This window comes from Poecilia reticulata, chromosome 3, assembly GCF_904066995.2.
Source record: "Poecilia reticulata chromosome 3, P_reticulata-male-v2, whole genome shotgun sequence".
Classification (NCBI taxonomy): domain Eukaryota; kingdom Metazoa; phylum Chordata; class Actinopteri; order Cyprinodontiformes; family Poeciliidae; genus Poecilia; species Poecilia reticulata.
The window spans coordinates 4,268,393-4,295,836 of NC_088832.1; the positions used below are offsets into that span (position 1 = coordinate 4,268,393).

Sequence of the window (27,444 nt, forward strand, 5' to 3'; positions counted from 1 at the left end):
CTTCTAATCCTAAAGAAGTTCTTCAGGTAGTAGAAGGTCGACTTTGTGATTGTCTTTATGTGGCTCTGAAGGTTTAGGTCAGAGTCCATCACTACTCCCAGGTTTCAGGCCTGATCACTATGTTTTAGTTGTAATAATTGAAGCTGTGCATTGACTCTAGATTAGCGGTTCTCAACGTGGGCGGTACCGCAACCCAGGGGGCGTTCAGAGAACGGCAGGGGGCGCTGGCAGACATTTTTACAAAAGGGGGGCGCTGGGATGCCTTTGGGGGGCGTTTAGTCGAAGGTAAACTTTACACCTTAAATCCACAACAATACCAGTTTAGACTTTGAGCAACTTGGTAAAACTGAATTGTGTAACATTAAACCATGCTTGGCTGCAACTGTATCGATGGCAGCTCTTCTTCTATTCAGTGTTTTTAGCTTCATGGCTCCGCATCAGTTCAGCGTTACACCGGCTGATGACGCTGCTGTGATTCACTTTGTATGATATTTATGTAGGATACATATGTTTTGGCAGTTCTGTGATCATGTCAAAGCAGCAATTTATATTAAAAAGTGTTTTATTTCCGTTTGAAAGCTGCCCGCTTCCATGGAAGGACAACAGAAAATCGCTCTTATAAAAATGCAATTACTAAAATCACGATACTCTGACTTTGTATCCCTCTGAAAAATGAAGCCATTTAAATGAAGAAATCCCTCCATGGGTGATACCTCGATAGAGAGCGTTCATTTCATAGCGTTAACACCGGAGCTGTAAGTGGTCCGGTATGAAACGGGGGTAATAGAACAACACAGCACTTTAAAATTTCTATAATCAGAATGCAGAAATTGTTTCCGTTGTTTTAAAAGGTTCATGTCAGTCTGCCTTTTCCCCATCGATATGTTTCCCGACCGCCCTGCACCTCAGGGAGTTAAAAAAAAAAAAAAACGAAACAAAACGCTGCGCACATTGCGCTAAACTCAGAAACAGGAGAAGCGGGATATAAAACGGAGCGACGAACTAGATGTGAATTATGGCATAAAAACAGAGAATCCGACGCTGAACAGTGAAAAATTAACACATGATGTGAAACACATGACGATTAGGAGGCGCAGCAGGTGATGAGTGAAAATTACTGATGGTCAATAAACGATAAAATAAATCTAGCAACAGGAAAGAAACTAAAGTGGACATAGCAATAATCCGAGAGGATAAAACTAATCAAATGAAACTAAATGGAAATGAATGAACAAAATGCCAGAATAAACTAAGAAACTAAAGTAAATACAGAGGAATAAACTGGCATGGCAAGACATTTAGAGCAATAATTAATACAGAGACTGAATGGCAAGAATAAACAAACACTATTTCCAGATAAAAGGTAAAATAATATTGTTGAAGTGCCATGGGCAGGGGCGCAACTACACATTATTCAGGTGGATGCGAAAACATAAATCGGCGCTCCCCCACGAAGGAGCATAGAAACATACTTGCCCCCCCCCCCAACCCCCCTCCTCCAGACGCCGATACGTTTAGGGCAAAACTCGCTACATTTACCTCGTTATGTGCGCGAGGTGAAGGAGCGTAAGGCGCGCTGAAGTGTCCGGGAAAACATAATCGATGCGCCGATTCAAAACATCTACAATAATGATAGTAACATTAATAATAAAATAATTGTCAGTGCAAAGTAGCCTACAAATTATTTGGTGGGGAGCGGTGAGGGACCTGGATTAGGGCTAGGGGGGCGCTGGCCCGAAAAAGGTTGAGAAACACTGAACTAGATCATATTGATCAGCCCCAGGGGGTCAGAGATGGAGCTCTCTAAATAAGCTTAGAAAGTTTAGAAAGCTTACTTAGAAGCTGTTCTGAGAGGGCAGGGATTAGATTTTGTCTAACTATGACAACATAGGATAGTCAGGCATCCAACCAGGATCCCTCGTGCCAAGTTTGGAGCCAATCGACCTTTTTATGTGAAAGTTATAGTATTTTGTTTGCTTTGGCGAGTATGCCAAGTTCGCCGCTTTGCCAATAATAGTTTAATAGTGCTATCAAACCAATGCCCAGGACGTCATTATCAACACACTACATTTATGTCTGAAATTAGCTTTGCTGTCATTTTAGCATTATTCGGAATGTACTGCTTTGCTGTGTCCCTAGTTTCTATAGCGAGAAGAAACTGACGTCTCAATCAGACGTCTTTCGGTAAATCCCTCTTGAACCTGGTGGAGGTTCATAACTTTCGAAAAAGGGATTTTCTCACTGATGTGGGTACATTCCCGAGAAAAATAACATTTAACCAGACACTTCGAAGAGGTGGGGGTGATGTAAGGAATCCTGTGTGTTAACTATAACATTTTGACTTGTTTACTTGCAACTTTGGCATAAACTTACTTGGACTACAAAAATTGCTGCGAGGAGGGAAAAATGCAGATTCACAAAACTGATTAGCCGGTGAATGACTGAATATAGTGTGAATCTCTGGAGTCCTCTGGACTTTATAAACCAAAGTACAAAGAATTTTAGAATAATTTGTAACAAGGAAAAATTTTAAATGATATTGTACAATGTAAATTAACTTGTTTTTTAGCTTTAAGGAGTGAGGTAAAATTCAGATTAAGTAGAACTGTAATCATATATTTTTAATTCGTAAGCAAAAACAGTGACAGGCAAACATAGTCAGTGTTCTTATCCATTGCATTAAACCAAGCCATCCAACATCCTGCAAAGCTGTTTGTAATGTACTGTGTCATTAATTAGATTCTTAATTTTTTTTCATTTGTTTCCCTAGGATAAAGAAGAGGTAATCTACATGGAGATAAGAAAAGAACTGCCCGAAGATCAAAAAGAAATATGAGAAAACAAGAGGAGTGGGAGAAGACATGGAGCTAAATAAATGGTAAAGTTAAAGGAAGGTTAAGGAGGTTTGTTCATTGAAGGAGGATTTGACGTCCAATGGAACTAAAAACAGAAAGTAGTAAAAGAAAGAAACAAAGACCCAAAGAACAGAAGAACTACATATGAAAGCAGCTTAAAAGCTGAGAAGAAAAAGGTGGCTTATTAGCTGAAGGACAGGAGAGACATCTGGATGAGCTCTCTGGGTGCAGGCAGCAGGTTCTCTGCCCTACAAAGATGGCCACTAACTTCAGTGACATCGTCAAGCAGGGCTATGTACGAATGCGGAGTCGGAAGCTTGGGGTTAGTGTGTTTCATCTACATTAATGGAATGCTACTTAGAGTCTTGCTATTACACTGCCTGGCCTAAAAATTTCCTTTGATTTAACCAAACAAATTATTTAACCAAGCAAATTGCCACCCCTGCGTCCACAAGCAGGAGTGGAAATTAGCACCTGCCACTGGCCAAATGCAGGTAAAAGTATGAAGTGGCATGTAAATTGGAGCAACGCACCCGCCACTGTGACGGGTTGACAATTTGAACAGAAAAAAAAAGCTGCATTCAGTTTAAACTTCTGTCCAGGGGACGACTGACAATCTGGACTACAGACTGATGCACTTACTGTCCATATCTGGCAGCCCTACGCTGTCATAATTTAACAAAAAATGTACATTAAATATAATTTTTATCGACCGCGACAGCCCATTGGTTGATTTTATTGACAGGCTTATCCAATGAAAGAGTAGCTTCTTATTTCTTAAACAACCATTTTAAACAAACACATCCAGCGCCCCCCTAGCTTTTATCCAGGTCCCTCACTGCCCCCCACCAAAGAATTTGCAGGCTACTTTACACTGACTGTTATTTTATCATTAATATTACTATCACTATTGTAGATGTTTTGATTTTTATGCTTGTTTCTGTATTTATCATCAAAAATAATTTCCCAGAGAACATAAAAGCCATGGGAATAGAAATTATTTTCACAGGCGTCTACGAAAAATGAAATGAACATTCAAGTTAAAATTGGTAGATCTAACAGCAGCCAGAGTGGAAAAAATATTCTTATTTTGTGCCATTTTCTAGTTGTTAAATGTTACACAAAATGACCAGATAATGTACAACATGCCAGTTTAAACTTTGAACTATTTGCAAACGACTGAGCTCTGCAACCTTAAAACATGGATAGAACTGTAACTACATTAATCATAACTCTTCTTCTCTTCAGTGTTTCTGTCAGTTTCTGGTGGTGCAGCTCTGTGCTGCCTTCAGGAGAATGGGACATCAGAGTATCATCCATAAAACGTCACCCACATGGCATTTATTGTGCAAACCAGAGCTTTCAGTGGAAAAGCAAAAGTTCCAGATCCTTTTAATGCCATACAAATATGAGACAGAAACATGGATTATATCTTTATATAGACCTGTCTATTGATTTATAGATTAATAGTTTTAATGGACAGAAATTACAAAGGTCAAATCTGGTTCTTAATTGTTACGGCATCAGTGGGCCCTGCCCTCTTTTTCCTTGCAGGGTTCTGCAGTCAGGCCCTGCAGGTGTTGGGTGATCCCCTGATTGGCGTCCTGCAGCTTTAAAGCTGCTAGGCATACAGCAGAGAGGGGGCTTTTCCCTTCCCTCTCCTCAGATCCCCACTTGGTTTGGTTTGTATCTTTTGGTTGAGTTTTGTTAGGTTTTGCATTTGCTCATTTCTGGTTATTTATAGGTTTTGCTTTAATCCATTTTGGTTTCTTATTTCAGGCATTTCTTTTTTTCAGGGTTATTTCTTTCATATAACTTAATAAATTCTACTTTCATTTACACATTAAATCCTTGTGTGGTCTCCATTAATGTTGTCCCATCAAATGAGCCTGGTGGACGTAACATTAATCAAATCCTAATGAGTCAAATTGAAAGTGTCATGGAGTCATCAGCCTCATGACATTAACACTGATATAAAAAATAATATTGAAGAAATAAATATATCAAATCTAATTAAAAGCATAAATAAGTGATCAGTTCTTTAAGATATATTTATTCTCAGTATTAGATATGGTCTCAACAAACCCATGACATTTCAACAATATTATTTTACCTTTTATCTGGAAATAGTGTCTGTTTATTCTTGCCATACAGTCTCTGTATTAAGTATTGATCGAAAGGTCTTGCCATACCAGTTTATTCCTCTGTATTTACTTTAGTTTCTTAGTTTATTCTCGCATTTTGTTCTTAATTCATTTCCATTTAATTTCTTTTGATTAGTATTATCCTCTCTTGGTTTATTGCTATGTCCACTTTAGTTTCTTTTCTGTTGCTAGATTTATTTGATCATTTATTGACGCTCACCATCAGTAATTTTTACTCATTACCTGCTGCGCCGCCTAATCATCATATGTTTCACATCATGTGTTGATTTTTCACTGTTCAGCGTCGGATTCTCTGTTTTTATGCCATAATTCACATCTAGTTCGTCACTCAGTTTTATGTCCCGCTTCTCCTGTTTCAAAGTTTTGCGCAATGTGCGCGTCTTTTTTTTTTTTTTTAACCTCTAAGGTGCAGGGCGGTCAGGAAGCGTATCGATGGGGAAAAGGCAAACTGACATAAACCTTTTTAAACAACAGAAACAATTTCTGCATTCTGATTATTGAAATTTAAAAGTGCTGTGTTGATCTATCACCCCCGTTTCGTACCGGACCTCTTACAGCACCGGTGCTAACGCTATAAAATGAACGCTCTCTATCGTATCACTCATGGAGGGATTTCTTTATTTCTTTATTTAAATTGGTTCATTTTTCAGAGGTATACACAGTGAGGGTGTCGTGGCAGGAGCAGGAGAACGGAGCTGCGCCAAGAAGCTAACAGAAGCTAACAAACACTGAATAGAAGAAGAGCTGCCATCGATACAGTTGTAGCCAAGCATGATTTAATGTTACACAATACAGTTTTACCAAGTTGCTCAAAGTCTAAACTGGCATTGTTGTGCATTCTAAGGTGTAAAGTTTACCTTCGACCAAACGCCCCCCCAAAGGAGTCCCAGCGCCCCCCTTTTGTAAAAATGTCCGCCAGCGGCCCCTGCCGTCCTCTGAACGCCCCCTGGGGGGCGGTACCGCCCACGTTGAGAACCGCTAATCTAGAGTTTAAGAAAAGTAAAGTCTTTCAGATACATCAAGCAGAGAAAACTTTTAAAGCAGCAGTCTCAAACTCTAGTCCTCAAGAGGTGTGTTGAAGAAGCTCTTAAGGACTTGGGCACTTAACTAAGGAGATGGTAGAAACTACTGAAATTGGGTTAAAATTGGGACTTGAACTTGGGTAGGATTCATGGATTCAAGCGACCAAAATGACCTTCCTTCGTAAAACAGGTGGATTCTGCCCAAGAGATGGGGAATGGAGCTTGTTAGGTATTAAAAGGAGTCTGCTGTGGTGGCGCAGGGGTTAAGCACAACCCACGTATGGAGGCTTCGGTCCTTGACGCGGAAGTCCCAGGCTCGATTCCCGGCCTGGTGACCTTTGACGCATGTCTTTCCCTTCTCTCATTACCCACTTTCCTGTCACCTAATTATCAAATAAAGGCCACTAGAGCCAATTAAATCTGTTTTTTGTTTTTTTTAAAGGAATCTGCTGAAGTGGCTTGGGCATCCAAGGAAAATGTTTTCAGATGCCCAGACCTCAGATATCCAAGGTTTTCTGGGCGCATCCCTGTGAGGATTTGGTTTTCTGTATGTTAATTTAGTTCCTGTGTTGTCTCGTCTGCCCTTGCCCTTGATTGTTCCCAGCTCTGTCTCGTGTTCCCTCATTACCCCTTGTGTATTTAATTCCACTTGTGTTCCCTGCTCCTTTTCGGATCAGTGTCGTGTCTATTCTGTCTTAGCTGTCTTCTGTTGTGTTGCTGACTACCAGTTGCTACCAGAGTTAATCCTGTTGCTCACCTTGTTAATTGTTTCCTTCATTAAAAACCATTATTCTCACTACAACCTGGGTGTACCGCCGTCTAACCTCACTTACAACTCCACTACTCATGACAGAAGGATCCGACCAAGACTACGATGAGGTTCATGGAAAAGAGAAGAAGCAACTTCACATGTACCCAGAAGGAATAGAAAGCTTACAACAAGTCGTAAGAGAATTTATAAACACTGGCGAAAACAAGCTCCATCCCCAGAACTGTTTTGGCTCTTCAATATTGGTCTCCCCGTCTCCCATTCATGAACTTGACAGAGTTGTTGGAAGAGGCAGAGTGGTAGCGCCAGGCAACTTTAGCTGTCATGGCCGGCAAACCACTGCTACCAAAGCCAGACATTCCCATCTTTCACTCTTCGTCCATTTCCACAGCTCCAGTCCCCTCATTTTGCAGCACCATCCCCAGCCATAGTACCCCTGGTCTTGGGGTTTCAAGCAGCTCGACTGTCAGCTGGTCGACAGGTAGCATGGCTGATGGCGTGGCCGGTTTCCAGACTGAGATGGCTCCCCAGCCATCTCCAGAGCCTTCCGCTGTTCCCTGGTCCTCTGAACTCCTCACTGGCCTTCGCTCACCTGAGCTTCGTCTTGGTCTCCAGTCGCCAGACCAAGAGTGCTCTCTTCCTGCTGCCGCAGTCTGCTCTCTTCCTGCCGTCATAGTCTGCTCACCTCCGGCAACAGTAAACAGGCCAGTAAATCTCTCAGCGCTTCCTCCGAGAGTCCCTGTGCTCCAACCGAGACCCGCAGTGAATGTCCCTGAGCCGCCAGAGCCAAGCCTCCTGGAACCCAAGCACATACCTGTTCCATTGCTTCCCCATGGCTCCTGCTGGCCCCAGGGCCAACTGCCTCCACCTCTACGTGGGTCCAGCCAGCCTCAGGGCTCACTGCCTTCGCCTCTTTGTGGAACCAGCTGTCCTCAGGGCAGACTGCCTCCGCCTCTATGTGGGTCCATGCAGTGTCCAGGTCATCCACTTCCTCATGGGATTTACTTCTTGCACCATTGCCGCCCACCGGACCCGCCACCATGGGTCCACCTAATACGTCGCCATTGTCAACCGGTCAGTTCTCGGCCATATTTGGTTTTGGACTGAGTTTATTTTGTTTTGTTTGTGGTTTTTCTTGGACTCTGGTCCAGCGCCCCTCCGCCCACCTTAGCTGGGTTGTTTTTGGACTTTTTAGGTATCTAGTAGCCACCCTTGAGGAACCAAATACTGTGAGGATTTGGTTTTCTGTATGTCAATTTAGTTCCTGGTTGTCTCGTCTGTGCTTGATTGCTCCCAGCTGTGTCTTGTGTTCCCTGATTACCCCTTATGTATTTAATCCCACCTGTGTTCCATGCTCCTTGTCGGATCCTTTTTGTGTCTAGTTGTCTTCCGTTGTGTTGCTGACTACCAGTTGCTACCAGAGTTAGAGCTAATGTCGTTGTTCACCTGCGCTGCCTGGATTCTGTTGTTTCCTTCATTAAAACCCATTATTTTCACTACTACCTGGTTCTACTGCCGTCTAACGTCACCTACATAACTCATGACAATCCCACTGCAGAAGACCCATGACTTGCGAGAAGGATTGTGATTCCTCGGTCTGTCATAACCTTTTTGAACATTGTGCAGGCATCAAAATTCAAATGAGTGAATATTTGCCCCCAAAAAACCCCAATATATAATAATTGGTAAATAATTGCAACCAAATAAAATGTTTTAACACTGCTCCAAAGATAAAGGGTGCTAAATAAGTCTTTTAACCCCCATCACCTAGATTTATGGTTTCTATAAATCCTGAACTATTTTTCAAATTGCTATGTCAATAAACATACATTTAATGGATAACATATCCATTTGAACATTAAATATCTTGTAGTGAATTCAATTAAATATGGGGTGAGAAGGATTTGCAAGATATTCTGTTTATACTTATGCTTCACATGACGTCCCAACTTAATTGTAATTGTAATTGGGGTTGTAATTTAATATTGCAACCCACATTTATTGAGCAATGTAACCATCCATAAACAAAACAGGAGTCAATTAAAAAAGTTTTAAACTATTGTTAGTGTATTGCTGGCTTGTTGGGTTGTGAGTTATTCTCAGACAGTCTATTCTATCTGAGACCAGCCCACACCTCACAAACCAACACTTATTCTTTGGTATTTTTACCTTTTTATTATTAAATAATTTGGATAAAACATGTCTCCATAAGGTAAGAAACCAGCTGTGGGACTCGCAGAAACCAACTTCTTAACTTTTTTTGTATACACCTGCACATTTTTTATAGTCACTGGTGGACTAAATAAAAGGTTCTGAGGGTGTGATTCCTTTTTTTGCATTTGTGACTGTGTGGGTGTCCCTGCGCATTTCAGATCTATCGGCGCTGCTGGCTTGTGCTTAAGAAGTCATCGAGCAAAGGACCTTGTCGTCTTGAGAAATACCCTGATGAGAAGGCTTCATACACCAGAGCTTGTCCCAAAGTAAGTTTGTGTTTTTGTAATGAACAGCAGTGTGATGATCTGTGTTTTCAGTGCATTTATTTTTGAGGTTTTCTGTGTTTAGTCCTGTTCCTGTCCTGTCTTCCCTGTAGATAAGTTCCCAACTGTGTCTCGTTTCTGTGATTACCCTCCCTATGTATTTAGTTCCACCTGTTGTCTTTGTCTCTTGTCGGGCCCTCGTAGTACTTCACTGTTTCGTCGACTGTCAGTTCCTGGAGTTCCTGTGTTTTCTGTCATTAAATCTACTTTAACAATGACAACCTGGGCTTCCCGGCATCTTCTTCATCTCCACTATCCACACATCATGTCAGAAGGACCCGGCCACAACAAAGGTCAGGAACGCAAAAGGAAAGCCCCAAGGTTGAGATCTGATATGAGGTTATTGCCCTCATGAGAGCCTAACCCGGCGGACCGAAGGGTCGGCTCGTAGAGACTGGGATTTTCTGTGGGGATCGAGGCGGGTGATCCCACCTCCCGGAACCGGACCTCGCCTGCAGCTGCCGCCGGTTCCCGCGCCAAGGCAGAGTCCGTCCCTGCTGCCGCAGGTCCTAGTGCCCGCTGCTGTGGAGCAGCTCCCAGAGTCTGCTGCTGTTCTGACCCCCTGTGCTCCGTCCGAGACTCCAGCTGGCCCTCCAGAGGCTCCAGCTGGCCCCCTTGAGCCTTCAGCTGTCTTCTTGAGGCTGCGGAGCCTCCAGCTGGGGCCTCTTCATCGGCGCCGCCCACCAGTCCCAACTCCACGGCTCCACTTCCTGCGCTGGCGTCGCCCGCCTGACCTCCTTGTAGGGATCTGCCTCCTGTGTCTCCGCCCACTCTGTTGGGTTGACCTATTGTCCTCCTTCCATTGACCCTCCTCCTGCTCGGGATATGTTTTTTTTTGGACTCTGGCCCCCCCATCCAGCACCCCTCTGCCCACCCCAGTTTGGTTTTTCGTTTGGACATTTTTGGCGTCTGGTAGCCGCCCTTGAGAGGGGGGTACTATGATGATCTGTGTTTTCAGTGCATTTATTTTTAAGGTTTTTTGTGTTTAGTCCTGTTCCTGTCTTATCTTACCTGTTGAGTTCCCAGCTGTGTCTCGTTTCAGTGATTACCCTCCCTGTGTATTTAGTCCTACCTGTTGTCTTTGTCTCTTGTCGGGTCCTTGTCCTACTTCACTGTTTTGTCGACTGTCAGTTCCTGTGTTTTCCGTCATTAAATCTACTTTAACAATGACAAGCTGGGCTTCCCGGCATCTTCCTCACCTCTACTATCCGCACATCATGTCAAGCAGGTATATTTTCTGTAGGGGGAAATAAATAAAGTAATTACTATCATGTGTATGCACACGTCCACACCCACTGAGAAGAACCAGCCTTCACATCAAAGTGGGACTCTTACTTCTACAGATCTCAGCAAGAATCCTTCTTTATAGTTCTTTAAGACACAGGTTGACTGTCATATGATCATCATGTCTCCTTCACCTTACCCTTTCTTACCGCTTCATTTCTAAAGAACCAAAGATGTGTGTATTCTGTGACTTTCCTCAATCAGATATATTAGATGTAATTAATAATCAGCCTTAACAATATAACACCTACCCACTAATACTAATGGTTAATTAGAGAAATAGCCTCTTTGTGACTTCTCTGATTAATTTTTGTCATGGAGCAGATGATGTTTGTTCATAAAACATTTAAAAATTGTTTTTTGCAGGGAAACATTTTGAGACATATTTATTTACTCTGCTCCTCATACTATTTTATTTTAGGAAGATGATTGGCAGTGTTTTTATGGCAACAAAAAACAAGTAAATGTATTAACATGAGTTGTGAAGAGAATACTTTGGAGGTGTATATCAGTAAAATTGCTTCCTTCAAGCCGTCTTGTACGTCTTATCAATAAAACACACTTCTCATACATGTAGGTATGACCAAACATGCAGAGACAACAATGTATTTATGAACATATTAAACTGTCAAGGACACATGGGACCAGTTTCAGAAAGTGAGATTAACAAATTCTGAATAGAATCCAGCTACTGGTGGTATCAACTAAGCAGTTTGTGCTTAATGAGAATAACAAAAAAGGAACTGAATAGCTTTACTCAACACCAGCCGACCATTGAACCCCAGTGTCCCATATGACAGGTGGAGACACTCATTACTCTGCTAACAAAGACCACATTACAATTTTGTGAGGGATTATTTTTATATCCACCTCATGGACACCTCTGCTTTACATAAACAATTTGTATTGCATTACCATTCCCTTTGGCATTCAAACAAATATTTTTTGTTATTTATGTCATACTAGCAATGTGCTGGGTGTAATTTTATTGATATAAACTTTTGACTTTGAGCTAGCTACAGCCCGGAGAGATAAGGTATACGATAAACATTTGACCTGAAAACAAAGTACCTCATCTGCCGAGATAACACTTACAGCACAAGTGCCTCAGATTTAGTGAGCTGATCGAGTCAGCGCCTCAAAACTAGAGATTTTCTTAGTAAGAGCAGGAAGCATAAGGGGAGTCAGGAGGTAGGTGGTTTCTAGCAAAAACTCTTTGAATGTTTGGCTCTCAAGTATTTATAGTCCCATAACAATTAAATTAACTTCTTAAATAATTTTTGTGATCTTCTATCTTCTACCTTCTATTAGGACTGTTTAATAATTGTGAAAGATTTAAACATTCATGCAGACAACCCCCAAGATGGAGGGGCAAAATTTAATTTTAATTTAGTCAACATATGTTCCCTTTTCTTTTTTTATTTAGGTGACAGAAATTAGTAATGTCAAGAACATCACCCGGTTACCTCGAGATACCAAGCGACACGCAGTAGCCATTGTGTTTACAGATGACTCCTCACGCACCTTCACCTGTGAATCAGGTAAACAAACTTACACAATCAAATCAATCATTCACGTACTTCAGCTCAGCTGCCGGACATCGCTGCTGAGATGTTCCAGGAGCAGGCTTGTGTCATAGTAAGACGGAGTAGACCAGATGTGAAATGTGTGCCTTAGAGCTGGAGGCAGAGGACTGGTTCAAGATGCTGTCTATCGAGTGTCTTGGTATTCGACTGAATGACATCAGTATGGGAGAACCTGACCTGCTGGCTGCTGGAGTGCAGTGTGAACACACAGGTACTTTACACACACACGCACACACACACACACATCCCCCCCCCCCCCCCCCCCACACACACACACACACATATTGTTGAGACATACAACCTTAGAGGGAGGTTTCAGTCCACAGCAGAACTCTTCAATATTCATTTTGATCAAATGTCTTCCCTTAGAAAATATTGTTTCCTTTTATCCTGGCATTTTATGTCTTGTAGAGCGCTTCAATGTGTTCCTCCTTCCCTGTCCAAACCTGGATATCTATGGGGAGGGGATGATGCAGATAACCCATGAGAACATATACCTGTGGGACATCCACAACCCTCGCACCAGGCTGATTACCTGGCCCCTCTGCTCTCTCCGGCGCTACGGACGTGATGCCACTCGCTTCACTTTTGAAGCCGGACGGTGAGACCTGGAAGGGCTGACAGTGGCAAAAAGTAGGCGATATATATATATTATTACTAAACTTATCCATATAATCACAGTTTCCAAACTATATGTTGGAGTAGAGATACTGAAATGATTGTGTAGCCACTGCCCATTATTATAGCACTTTAAATGTGTGTTGTAGTACGTGTGAGATTTCTGCGGTATGCATGCACTACTCACTGATGTGGGCATCCATAAACACAGAATTGTAACTACTTGACTTTTTAAGAAAATGATATTGAACCCTTGAGTGACACTTTATCATGTTTGATTAGCTAATGCAAAAGATCAAAGATTAAAGCCAAGTTTAAAATAAAAGACAAGTGACACTTTTATATATCATTAGATATTTTTGGAACATTTTCAAATTTCAGCAAAGGGAATTTAAATTCTGTTTAATCACCAGAAAATGTGCAAACTATTGTGCAACAATTTGATTTATTTGACTAAAATTTCATTTTTTTTTTTATTATTTTAAAAGGAGATGGAAACACATCTGTCAAATAAGTTCTGATGTCGGGAATTTTTCCATTCACTTGTGGGTCTGTTCACGAAACTGAAAAATTTCAAAGTTCAAACCTCCAGCACAGAGGGCAGGTCCCTCAGCCTGGACAGCCAGCTGGAGGCACTCCAGGCTGGGATGGGAGTGGTAGAGACAGGAGTCTTGTTAGAGGAACATTTTCCATATATTGCTGGGTTTCTTAAATGGTGACGGGAAAATCTGAAGAACATCCGTCATTTTATGGATTAGAATTCACACACCTGCTACTTGTTGCAAACCTGAAGAGATCTTCAACTTTTCGCCCAGGCTTCATTTGTGGAGGTAACTAAATCAGTTAGTAACAATTAAAATAATATTTAAAAAAAATCCTAACTACGTATACTCTCTGACATGAAATCTCAACTGAGTGCATCTCACTATACAGGAGCTGACAGCATGTTGAAGAGCTATTGAGACTTTGGAATGAGTGCATCCTCCTTTGCTGAGAGAATCTTGTCAATTTCTGATAACTTCAATTTGCAGCTTGTAATTCCAGTCTCCAAAATGGTTGCTGAATATAGATTCAGCCTCCAGGTCAATATCAAAACCCTGAAACATTTAATTACACACAACATCCAGGTCTATGTTCATAATTTAATTGACAAGTGTGAGCTACATGCATCCATCTGCCAGATGTGTGATTGCACAATGTGTATTCTCTATCCAGCTTGTTGAATATTAATTAAATCAAATGAAAATTAAATGTATTTGAACATCCATTGCTGGTGCCTATCTCCAGCTAATGTTCCGGGCGAGAGGTGGGGTACACCCTGGAGAGGTCGCTCACATTTAAGTATTGGTCGATCACTAATCTCCCATTCCACCTTTAATTGGAATGGTACAATTAAAGGTGTACCATTCCAAAGTGCGTTAGTTTTATTTTCTAACGCACTTTAAAATCAGCACAGTTGACCAAAGTGCTGTAAAATACTAATACAATAACGGTAATGAGTGCATATTGTTGTGCATCCCACACAACAATATGTAATTTTCAAGAGCTATAAGTAGCAATCATGGATTGTGGATTGTTTCAAATATGTAACTTGCAAAAAAATGTATGAAAAATTTCATATTTTTCACATTATTCCATTTCTGAATTCTAACATTTTTTTCTGAAATGACTGCTAAATTTCCAGTACATTAGCTAGTGCTGTTTTATATCCTGGCTTAATACAGCATTGTCTTTGTGTGAAGGATGTGTGATAGTGGTGAAGGCCTCTACACCTTCCAGACCAAAGAGGGGGAGCAGATTTACCAGAGGGTCCACTCCTCTACACTGGCCATCGCTGAGCAGCACAAAAAGGTTCTGCTGGAGTTAGAGAAAAACAGAAGGGTGAGAACCTGTGTCATGATTTGTGGATAGTGGAGGTGAGGAAGACGCCGGTAGGCCCAGGTTGACATAATAACAGTATTGGTTTAATGAAGATGACTCAGGAACACAAGCAACACAGGAATCTAGCAAACGGCAGAATACACGATGAACAATAGACGAGGAACCGACAAGAGACAAAGACGACAAGTGGGTTTAAATACACAGGGAGGGTAACCAGGGAACTAGACAATCAACAGGAAAGACAGCGACTCACAAGGGAAAACAGATCTAGACACAGAAAAACCTCAAAAATAACTACACAAAACACAGATCACAACAACCTGGCTGACACACACACACACACACACACACACACACACGCATACACACACACACACACACACACACACACACACACACACACACACACACACACACACACACGCACACACACACACACACACACACACGCATACACACACAGCCCAAGAGGAGATGTGGGTTAGTTTAGAACTTGACACAAAATTTGAGCTCAGTCCAGTCAAAATTATTTGCTTGATGTCTGGGTTGGGCTTGAGTTTCTGTGGTACACTTAATAAGGAGGGCAAGACATCCAGCACAGAGAAACTCAAGCAAGAATGCACAATGTAAAGTTGTGTGTGACATAAATTTTTGTCTCTGTGTTCCACCCAGATTTGTTAAAAAGTTTCAGGAAAAGACCAGAACCCCTCAGTGTAAATTACCTTGAGAAATAATGAGATTTGGTTATATATAACGGGCTTTAATGCTGAAAAATTATCAAATGTGACTGGCGGAGTCATATGTAAAAGGACTGAAACTGATTAGACTACCCTTTAGGGAGGGTACAGACTGCAGAGAAGAATAAAAAGCTAAACTCGTGCTACAGTCTTTGCCTCAATGGTTGCATCCCTAAGATGTGTTGAGTGTGGCCCAGCGCTGGACGGTGAATGTAACTCTGTATCTGTTCCATTTATATGACATGTATGGCTTGTAACATTTGATTATTTTTCGGCATTAAAGCTTGTTATTATATATAACCAAATCTCATTATTTCTCAATGTAATTTACGCTGAGGGGTTCTGGTCTTTTCCTGGCCAGAACCCCTCATACATAAGCATGGTTATGCAAGCTGCAGCGGTGCATGTAAGCAGATAGAAGAGGATAAAAGAGATAGAGGAAAACACAGAATCCATGACATGTGTTGATCTACTTATAATCTTGTATCTTCTACCTGCTTCTTGTCGAACAGATAATTGCATGTCAATTGGGCATGATAATTTGTGTAATTTCTATTCTTTCTTGTTTTTACTTTTTCTCTGTTTGAAATAAATAAATAAATAGAGGAGCCATCAGTTTACCCTGTTGAGGGAGGAAAGAAAGTAAGGGGCAGAAGTTTATTAGACTGTAACAAGCATAACTCACTGCACAATGCAGCAACAACCTGCTCCGCTCCTATCAGTCACATATCCCAGCTGATATGCACTTGACTCATTCTGATGTTACAACAAGCGATAAATGGAACTGGGAGATGTTAAAAACGGAAGAAGTTATACTGCCTATTCAAATGGTTGTCTAAATTTAAAAAAACGCTGCAAAATTTTAATTAAAATAATATGCCCTGTTTAATTTTGGGCTTGGGCCCATGATTAAAGTTAATTAGTCAGTTTGGATTGAACTTGGACACCATGCCCCTGGGCTTGGGCTGGGTTGGATATTTTTGGCCTGATCTAAACTTTAGTGTTCATGTATGGAGAGCCATTTCAGCCAAAATTAAATAAATAAATAAATAAATAAATAAATAAATAAATAAATAAATAAATAAATGGGTGAAATAAATAAAAAATGAGTAAAATAAATTTTAAAAAGGAAGAAAATGAGTGAAATAAATAAAAAATTGTTAAATAAATAATTTAGCTTTTTCATTAACCCAATTTTTCATTTATATATTTTTCATATTATCAATTTCTCAATCACCTTTTTTTCATTCATCTATTTTTCATTTACCCATTTTTCATTAATCTATTTTTCATTTAACCATTTTTTAATTCAGCTTTTTCATTAACCCAATTTTTCATTTATTTATTTTTCATATGATCAATTTCTCTTTTTCATTTATCTATTTTTCATTTATCCCTTTATCCATTTACCCATTTTCATTCATCTATTTTTCATTTAACCACTTTTCAATTTCCCTATTTCATTAACCCAATTCTTTCATTTATTTATTTTTCAGATGATCAATTTCTCAATTTCTCTTTTTCATTTATCTATTTTTCATTTGTCCATTTTTCATTTATCCCTTTATCTATTTACCCATTTTTCATTCATCTATTTTTTAATTTAACAGTTCTTAAATTTCCTTTTTCCATTAACCTGATTTTCTATTTCCCAGTTTCATTAATCAATTTCTCATATATCCCTTTTTATTTACCCATTTTTCTTTTATCTATTTTTCATTTAACATTTGTTTGAAAAAAAATTTAATTTTCCCATTTTCCAATTTCCCTTATTCATTTAGTATTTCCCTATTTTCTTATTTATCACATTCTATTTCCCCACAAAATTTGGAAAAAATAAATGCAAATGAGGAGAGGCACGTCATCAGGCTACAACTTCCCCAATTGGTTGGTTAGCGTCACACCCATACTTTGCTTCAAGAAAGATGGCGACCTACTAACGGGTTATCAATAAGCTGAAGCTCATTAACTTCATTGGAAAATAGTGTTATTACTCCTGACTTTAGTTCTCGTGTGGCCGCTCAGACAGAACGTGTTTCAGTTGGCGGCTCTCATGGACTCAGAGCTTCACCGTCGGGAGTTTTTATAGTTTGAACGAAGCGGCCGCTGAAGTTGGCTTACGATTGAAGGTTCGGGACACCTTCGTAGCTACCAGCTGTGATCCAACTATAAGGAGCAGATTTTACTGTACATCGTAAGTGAACTGCAATATCCAGAGGCAACTCTATGGAGCATCGAGCTGAAAGAATGAGAGTGGAGAGCCTTGGAGATCTTCGTCGGAGGCCATCTTTCAGACATGCACCGCTGCTGTCCGTCCAGGATCCTCCGGTTGCCCAGACGTTGCACGGTAAGCTACCGCTGATGTTTGTTTTCCAACTACAGTCATATTTAATCAATAGGGCTCAATTACGATCGCGGAAGGTTTTGAGTTTATCACGGCAGTAGGTGACAAACTGAACGTCTCCATGATGTTGAGACCAGCACGTCCTCTGATCCAATACATGTTATTAAGGATAAAATCAACAAAACGTGTTCAAATTAATGGCCCAACAAAATTAATAATCTCAGTAATTATTGTTTAAACAAGGTGTGTGCATTTCGGTACCATTACAAAAATAAAAAGGGACTCAAAGACCCTGATGAGCAGAGCAAAGATTAAATTGGCTAATCAGCCACCGCTGTGTTCATGAGAGGAGATGCTTGTTAACCGAGAAATAAATATGAAGCCTGAAAACCTAATATCTTAACGAACTGAATCTTTTGTGTTTTTAATTAATCTATGCTGGGTTTGTGGGGCACAAGCGGTTGCCACGGCAACAGGTTGATTAAATGACATTAAACAGGAGACGTTTAGAGTCGATCGCCCTGTTTTACCTTTGCTGGGATGCATCACAGCTGCTGTAGTTTATGAACGTTCAATAAACGACAAACTTGAACTAACTACCTCGTTCATCTGCGACTATATTTCATTAAGTAACAAACAAATGGCTTCTACCGCGATAATTATGTGAAATTAAATTAATATTTTTTTAAAGTTTTGTGCGCTCTGGCATCTTGCTTTGAGTCTGAGAGGCTTTTCCTGTATCAAACATGCTATTTATTTAGTGGAAATATTGATGCGATAAAACTCTCCAAAATAACCTTTCAACTTTTAAAGCTCCACTGTTGAAAATGAGAAGCTGACATTCACAAATGACATTGAAATAAATTCTAGTCCAACTTCTGGTTTGTTGCGATTCCTCTGGATCCTGTTGGAGGAAAAATATCCCAACTTCACAAGATGTGGCTTTAACCTAACTCCTGTCAGTCTGAAGTTTCTCATATTTAGGTCAACAAACCAAAGTTCAGATCTACCATAACTGGTTCCATCGCCACCAGGTCAAAAGTACAGCTTTTGGGCGCAGTACATTCATTAATGTTTCCATCATGTATGTTTTCAGATGCAGGCCATCCTGCAGGCCTCTGGTCTCAGTGTTTCCCTTCAGACTCCCAGTGGGCTCACAGCTTCAGGATGACCAGAGACCTTCAGCTTTCTGGAGCAGGAACACTCGGCCAAATGCACTGGTGACACATTCATTTAAGAAAAATGTGGCTATTCTTATATCGTTGATATGCATGAACCGTCTGTATTTTACCGTTTTGAATAAACAATGTTTTATTATGAAATCTGTGTTCCTTCTAATCTGTGAAATTCTAATTTAATCAAATCTCATGTTTTCACGTCCCAGAGACAATAAAATGGATCATTTGTTTGTGGCTTAAAATAAACGAAACAATCTTAATAGAACAAAGCTACAAAAATAGATTACAGATTGAAAGTTTTGGACCCGTTTTATTTTTTGGTTTCATTACACTGAAGATTCTTCAACATGAAGCTAAACAGTGAGTAGAGTACCTTGTATGTATGACAACGTAGAAATGAACAAACATGACATTTGGTTCTTAATAGCAACCCTAGCAGTTATTTTACACAGCTTGATTTATTGAATAATGATTGTGTTCATTTACGGACGCCTTCAAATAGAAATTTGCAATCTGAAGTGTCAATGAAATAATTTAACCAGTCAGTCCTCAGGTCATCTGCCCTGCTTGTTTCAGGTGTTTCCTTCTGTCACACCTGGCCTCAGTAAATGTCTGATGGATGAGCTAATGCTATCGTTTGCATCAGGTGCTCTGGAGCAAACACTTTAAAATGTAGAATGTTAATGTCCTGTATAACAGAGTGATATAGACAAATGTTTTCATCTCACTGTGTCATTTTCACTCTATAGCAGAAGTTCATCACATTTCTGGATGTTCTGTGTTTCAGTTAAATTGAAGTTAGCAGGTTTTTAATCGGGGCCACAACACCCTGTGTGTGTTGGGTTTAAGAAAAGAGGCTGTTCTGTTTGAGCACCAGCCTTCATTTTTTCTGATGTTTGGGTGAACTCTTCTCTGTGGAGGTCGGCCGTCTCTCTGCTTCTTCCTGAAGGAGATCCATCAGGAGTTCTGGTGCTGCTCACAGTGCAGACGGTTCTCCTCACTGTTCGCCGTGTCAGGCCTGGTCCCTCTCAGCCAGAATCTCCACACTCATTCTGTTCCTTCACCCTTGAATAAACATAACAGAATATGTTCTGGGTGTTATGATTTATTTGTTAATTGAAACAATGTTTAATATCAAGATTAATTTATTTCCTTAACAGTTCCGTCTCCTGTTCCCTCAGCAGGGCAGAGTTTAGGAGTGATTAATTACATTTACTCATATAGTTGAGTAACTTTTTGAAACTCAAATGAACTTTTAGGAATACTCTTACTATGCTGAACTTTTTACTTTTACTCAAGTCATTTTATTATGAAGCATCACTATTATTTAAACTAATTTTTAATTTTGTCTTTAAAATACCAAAATTTCCACTGAACATAATATTTTGGGCCTTCTAGTTGTGTAATTTTTTTAAGATATGAAATAATTTATAACTTGATCAGGTACTCAGTACTTGTATACACTTTTTACCAAATGCTTCTTTACTCTTGTGTAATTTCTTATTCAGCTACTTTTTACTTTGAGTAAAAACATGTTGAAGTGCTACTGTTATTCCTGGAGTATAAATTGTGGGTCCTCTGTCCACCTCTAAGGAACAGTAACCAAATGTTGAGGCACATATGTTGACCAAAAACAGGCAAACTAAGTTATACATCCACAAAGAACTACTTAAATTAATAGTCATATTTATTTATATATTATATGCATATGCATGTGGGCCACACTTGGCACACCTCAGGAATATAACCAAGAGGCAAAGATTGTAGCACAAGTTCAGCTTTTATCCATTCTCCTCACTAAAGGTCACTGTATTCAGGTTGTCTGTTTACAAAGGTAAAATAGCGGCGATCGACTCTAAACCTCTCCTACCTTATTACTGTAGTTTAATCAACCTGTTGCCGTGGCAACCGCTTGCGCCCCACAAACCCAGCATAGATTAACTAAAAACACAACGGATTCAGTTCGTTAAGATATTAGGTTTTCAGGCTTCATATTTATTTCTCGGTTAACAAGCATCTCCTCTCATGAACACAGCGGTGGCTGATTAGCCAATTTAATCTTTGCTCTGCTCATCAGGGTCTTTGAGTCCCTTTTTACTTTTGTAATGGTACCGAAATGCACACACCTTGTTTAAACAATAATTACTGAGATTATTAATTTTGTTGGGCCATTAATTTGAACACGTTTTGTTGATTTTATCCTTAATAAGATGTATTGGATCAGAGGACGTGCTGGTCTCAACATCCTGGAGACGTTCAGTTTGTCACCTACTGCCGTGATAAACTCAAAACCTTCCGCGATCGTAATTGAGCCCTATTGATTAAATATGACTGTAGTTGGAAAACAAACATCAGCGGTAGTAGCTTACCGTGTAACGTCTGGGCAACCGGAGGATCCTGGACGGACAGCAGCGGTGCATGTCTGAAAGATGGCCTCCGATGCAGATCTCCAAGGATCTCCACTCTCATTCTTTCAGCTCGATGCTCCATAGAGTTGCCTCTGGATATTGCAGTTCACTTACGATGTACAGTAAAATCTGCTCCTTATAGTTGGATCACAGCTGGTAGCTACGAAGGTGTCCCGAACCTTCAATCGTAAGCCAACTTCAGCGGCCGCTTCGTTCAAACTATAAAAACTCCCGACGGTGAAGCTCTGAGTCCATGAGAGCCGCCAACTGAAACACGTTCTGTCTGAGCGGCCACACGAGAACTAAAGTCAGGAGTAATAACACTATTTTCTAAAGAAGTTAATGAGCTTCAGCTTATTGATAACCCGTTAGTAGGTCGCCATCTTTCTTGAAGCAAAGTATGGGTGTGACGCTAACCAACCAATTAGGGAAGTTGTAGCCTGATGACGTGCCTCTCCTCATTTGCATTTATTTTTTGCAAGTTTTGCGGGGAAATAGAATGTGATAAATAAAAAAATAAGGAAATACTAAATGAATATGGAAATTTGAAAATGGGAAAATTAACAATTTTTCAAACAAATGTTAAATGAAAAATAGATTTAAAAAATGGGTAAATAAAAAGGGATATATGAGAAATTGATTAATGAAACTGGGAAATAGAAAATCAGGTTAATGGAAAAAGGAAATTGAAAAATTGTTAAATTAAAAAGTAGATTAATGAAAAATGGGTAAATAGATAAAGGGATAAATGAAAAATGGACAAATGAAAAATATATAAATTAAAAAGAGAAATTGATAATCTAAAAAATAAATGAAAAAATTGGGTTAATGAAATAGGGAAATTGAAAAGTGGTTAAATAAAAAATAGATGAATGAAAAATGGGTAAACGGATAAAGGGATAAATGAAAAATAGATAATTTAAAAATTGGGTTAATGAAAAAGCTAAATTAAAAAATGGTTAAATGAAAAATAGATTAATGAAAAATGGGAAAATGAAAATAGATTAATGAAAAAAAGGAAATTGAGAAATTAATATGAAAAATTGGGTTAATGAAAAAGCTAAGTTATTTATTTAACATTTTTTTTCATTTATTTCACTCATTTTCTTCCTTTTTGATTTATTTTACTCATTTTCTATTTATTTCACACATTTATTTATTTAATTTTGGCTGAAATGGCTCTCCATATTCATGTCTGTATATTTAATATATACAGAAATGAAGTATTAAGCTGGTCTGGATGAGTAGACTGGAATTTAAGCTGGATTCAAATCAGGTTTATTTTATGATACATCTAGAAATATAGGAGAGTATAAAGTTGCTTCTTCTGTTTGTGGTTTGCTGTAGAGACCAAACCATCCATGTAAAAGCATGGGGTCTCATTAAAAGTTATAAAGAATGTTGTAGTTTATGAACTTCATCTTGGCCAAAACACTACACAACACTACACTTCATTTGGCCAAAACACTACACAATGAAAAGGAATGCAACATTCAACAACAATAACAAAACCTACACTGAGAAATATGTAATTTGGGAAAGAAAAGTGATGTGCATTTGACATCTAAATGTTGTCTAAGGAATCAGAGGTTGGCTCCTACCCATGTACACCAACTGCCATCCTACCCCGGTCTGCATATTGGCACCATATCACTGGAAACCAGACTGACATGGACCCTGGAAGTTGTAGGTCACATTCAACTCTTTCAGTTTAATATTTGATCAATTGTCAATGGTATGGCATAAAAAACATGAACTGCCTTTTAACAACTCTATTCCCACTCTTTTGTAGCTGATGGTGTTGAAGAGGAACTACTGTCCATCCATCTGCCAGCTAAGGGCCACACCACGTTGACCCTAAATACACAAGCACAGTCCCTGGCGCATATTCATACACTTGTGCCATCACACTTTCCTACATTACCAGGACAGTGACACACAATGCATATTGATACATGCACACATTGACAGTATTCAACAGTCAGCCAACATAGACATTCAGCTCTGCCTGGGGTTTTGTAAAAGTTTCTATGACTTCCTGTGAAATGTGGTAATGTTCTGTAACAACCAAGTTTGTTTTAAAGACTCAATCAAAAATTGTAACAATTTTAGAAACTCATCTTTTCTCTGGGCTCATCTTTTGTTTTACTTTACATTTTACTTTACATACTCAAGATCTCTTGAAAAACAAACCAAGTGAGTAGCAGTGTAACAGAATTTGCAAGTTACAACAATGTAAAGTAAAACAAAAACACATTTTGTTTTTCATCTTCAGTTATTTCAGTATCTGTAACTTTGGGAAGCTGTAGCACAGTTGTAAAAGTAGTCAGCTTGCAGTTAGAACAGTTTGAGTTTCATTCTAGCTTCCTCCCCATGCCACCGGTCAGTGTGTTTTTGAGCCAGGCACTTAAGCTGTCTCTGGAACTGCTTTTTATTCCTTTTAAAGCTGACTTACAAGTTTAGCTGCTAAGTATATCAAATTTAACAGGATGTTGTTTAAACTGTACAAATAAGTTTTCAACAATTGGCTCATAGTTTGCACATTAGTGTAGTCGGGGTCTCAATGAGAGAACGATTTTTCCTTAAAGAAGAGAAATCTGGGACATGTGGACATTTGGAAGATAGATTGATAGATTGCATAAAGCATATTTAGGCTTTTATGGCAAAATGTGTACTGTGCTATAGCTGCATGCCTTGATCTAGAAGTCAGTTATTTTTATGGAGGTATAATGATATTCTAACTTTCTCTCCTTTTTCACAGTTTGTAATGTGTGTATATGTTAGGGCTGCCTTGGATCAGATGGATTAGATGTTTAAAATTGGTTTCATGGAATTTTCTTAAGCCTGTTTTGTTAGACCAATGGTCTTGGAGTGACCAAGGCTAGAATTTGCCTTACTAGCACCAAATAGATTGTGCTACTCCTGGAAAGGAAAGATTAGTTTTCTAATTTGGAAGATCCCTAGTTTTTCTACTTCTGGACTGATGCCTTTGACTTTGTCCAAAATAATGTGATCTTTCAGATGGAAGATCTGTTTGCTGACACTTAAAGCAGGTTTTGAAGTAGAGGATGATGCTGTCACTAGAATGTTTTTATACATGTGCACAAATTGTAAATAGTTTTTGTAAGAGCTGCAGATGTGTCTTGTGCTGAATTTATACAACCCTTTCATTATTCCAAGGTCTAATTTGCTTTGCAAATTTATGATGATGATGACTTGTGAGCATACTTTGTAGAACAGACATTGACTCTGGTGACTGAAAAGCCAATCACCCACACATATCCATTTGTAAGCCAACTTCAAGCAAAAGCTTAAGATAAATAGGTCTGTAATGAAATGAAATAATCTACTTATAGCAACATAAAGCATGAAGAATTTTGAGTGCATTTATTTTTCATGTAGAGATATTGGAAAGGCCAGCAGGTAATGAAAGGTTGACTTTACCAACATGTGCAACATCAACAAACTCCAAGTAGATTTCCAAGATTGTTGGTTTATTCAGTCTTATCTATTGGCTGACAGTTCAAAATAATAAAAATGTACCTGCTCAGAATCAATGAAACTTCAGGCTCATGTGAATGAAGACCAGATTGTTTACAGTTAAATATGCTAAACAAAATCCTGAAATAGTCACACAAAGCAGTTCTACATTATATATGAGATGTCTACATTTTCTTTTTTCTTTGTTTTTCTTGACTGTTATTCTCAACTACAGGTGAGCACAGAAAAAAATTACCTGCTGCAAACATGCAGGACTGTATAAGGGAATATGCCTGTTTACTATCAGCCTAAAGCAGACCCACTGCATGATTTGGCAGTGTTCTCAACAGAAAAGTGACTGACATACAACATCCCAATTTCAATAAGTAGTGCAGTGTTGAGTACACGTGTAAAGGAGAACGATTTTTTCCTAATACAGGGCATAACTATTCTGTTGTGTTTGCCACTGATTGTTGAAATGACTTTTCAGATTTTAGGAACAAACTGACTATCTGCACAGAACAAGCTGTAAAATAGGATTTAGCTGGAATAATGCTGAAATTAATAACTTCCACTCCATGCCATAAACAAAAAAGGGCTAAGCATTTTTCTGTTTGTTTACACAATGTTGGTTGTGAATTGTCTGTTTTCTGTGTACTTACAGTCTACTATTATGTATGATGCCTTCTTTATGTAGCCTTTTATATGAGTCTATTTATTTATTCTGAAATGTTTATTTTCCATTTTTGAAAATGACAGTGTTTTTGCATGAAAGAGTCAACAAATGAAAATGCAGACAGAACCTAGCTTGCCCCTCGTACAAGCAGATGGTATTCTGTCCACACTTTGCCAGCATGAATCTGCACCAGTTTGGACAATAACAACATATTCACCAGAGTGTCTTGTGCCTGCAGTTTCCTATGTGCTTTGTGGCAGTAGATTTAATCACTGCCACATGTTGATGTGTTTGCTTGCTTTCCTGGAGAAAATAACTGTAGCAGAAAGCTACAATGTTTCATAAACCTAGAAACAAATGTTGTTTATTGATGTTTTTAGACTGAAATAGATGTAAATTGTTTTGTAAGACCAATACAGAGTTTAGGAAAGTCCAGTCTGGCTATGACTGAAACGCCTGGATGAGCAAGGACTGCCCTACACCATGTTACACCATGATGTTCAATTGAAGGTTGAGGTTCAACCATGAGGTTGACATTGAAGTCTGTCAATGAAGAAATGGGAATACTTTCACAAAGAAACATAGACCTTCAGTCTACCTTGTTTCACTACTTATCAAAGTCAGTTACTGCATCAAATGTGAAAATACAGGACTAATTAAGAACCTACGTGTGTTTCAACTAACTGGTTATATAATTATTATATTAAGTACTGTTAGCCAAAAACTCAGCCACAGTCATTCCTTATTGGTGTCACAATAGCTGTATTACATTATGAAACAGAAACGCAATCAAGAGCACCACAAAATGTCAGGTATTTGATCATCAAGGCAAGGTAAGGTAAGGCAATTTTATTTATGTAGCACATTTTCAGCAACAAGACAATTCAAAGTTCAAATTAGGAGTCATTATGTTGGCAAAAAAAATGCTTTGACATTTCATACCAAAATATTTCCAGAAATTTCTCCTCCTGTTCCCTCCCCAAAATATCAATGGATAACTGAAAAATGTCATTGACAAGACTTTGACTGTTTCTGTAAATACATAAAAACTGCAATTGTTGCTAAAATCATTAGGAAACAGTCATTAGACTGAGCCGAACTGATGGATAGTGATAGAAGACATATGTTGACCGCTTTGTAAAACAGCCTTTGGGCCACTGAAGCTGCATTTACCTGCTGCTGATGATTTAAAGAGGTAATTGAACAAATATGCTGAAAAGCAGAACAGAAAGAGACTGCAGTGCCAGTTGTCCTTCAGGCTAAAAGCAAAGCTATAGCATGCGTTAGTCTGTTTTTACGTTATCACCTCTCACTCCTGACTGTGACCTCCCTCCAGACTGATGAAAATTAGCTGTAACCCAATCACACTGTTTATGCTAGATGCATGTTTTGGTGAAAAATAAAGTCTTACCTGCTTACTCAGTGGTGAAAGCTTTCTGTCAGTGAGCTGTGCCACTGCTTTCTGTCACTTGTCACCAATTCTTTTTGTAGGATATAAAGTATCTTACCCACGGAGTACATTTGTGAGCAAACAGCCTTTAAAAAATACCTTGTCACTCTTGGAACTCCTTCAAACTTTTACTGAAAATACTGTCACATGAAATAACTAACAATGTAGCAGTGCTAAATATTGTGTTACTGTGGAAATAAAATATTACAAAGTTAAAAAAAAGAAAGGTAAAACTAGTGGTGGAGAAAGTACTTAAAAAACAAATACACAGACAAAAATTTACTCAAGTACTCAAGTACCACATTAACATTTTACTTAAGTAAAAATATCAAAGTAATGGGTTTTAAAAATACTTAATTATTAAAAGTAAAAGTACTTGCTGAATGCATTACCTAATCGCTAATATCATTAAGTGTACTGATCGTATTTAATTTCAATACATCAGAAATGTGCC

At 39.0% G+C, this 27,444-nt stretch overlaps 1 protein-coding gene across 5 annotated transcripts in view; it reads left to right on the top strand.

The window, feature by feature from the left end:
* dok4 (docking protein 4) overlaps nucleotides 1-26,958 on the top strand; it is a 46,977-nt gene extending 20,019 nt beyond the window's left edge. The window contains exons 2-10 of one of the 5 annotated variants that reach the window (XM_008405018.3): nucleotides 2,771-3,177; nucleotides 6,485-6,589; nucleotides 9,184-9,291; nucleotides 12,059-12,173; nucleotides 12,310-12,429; nucleotides 12,630-12,819; nucleotides 14,579-14,717; nucleotides 22,965-23,070; nucleotides 23,177-26,958. In XM_008405018.3, coding sequence (XP_008403240.1) covers nucleotides 3,112-3,177; nucleotides 6,485-6,589; nucleotides 9,184-9,291; nucleotides 12,059-12,173; nucleotides 12,310-12,429; nucleotides 12,630-12,819; nucleotides 14,579-14,717; nucleotides 22,965-23,070; nucleotides 23,177-23,319 — 1,092 coding nt within the window. In that variant the 5' untranslated portion in view covers nucleotides 2,771-3,111 and the 3' untranslated portion in view covers nucleotides 23,320-26,958. The remainder of the gene's footprint in view (nucleotides 1-2,770; nucleotides 3,178-6,484; nucleotides 6,590-9,183; nucleotides 9,292-12,058; nucleotides 12,174-12,309; nucleotides 12,430-12,629; nucleotides 12,820-14,578; nucleotides 14,718-22,964; nucleotides 23,071-23,176) is intronic. The other 4 variants (XM_017304135.2, XM_081604952.1, XM_008405021.3 and 1 more) reach the window with 4 other exon arrangements.
* The last annotated feature ends 486 nt before the right edge of the window (nucleotides 26,959-27,444 follow it).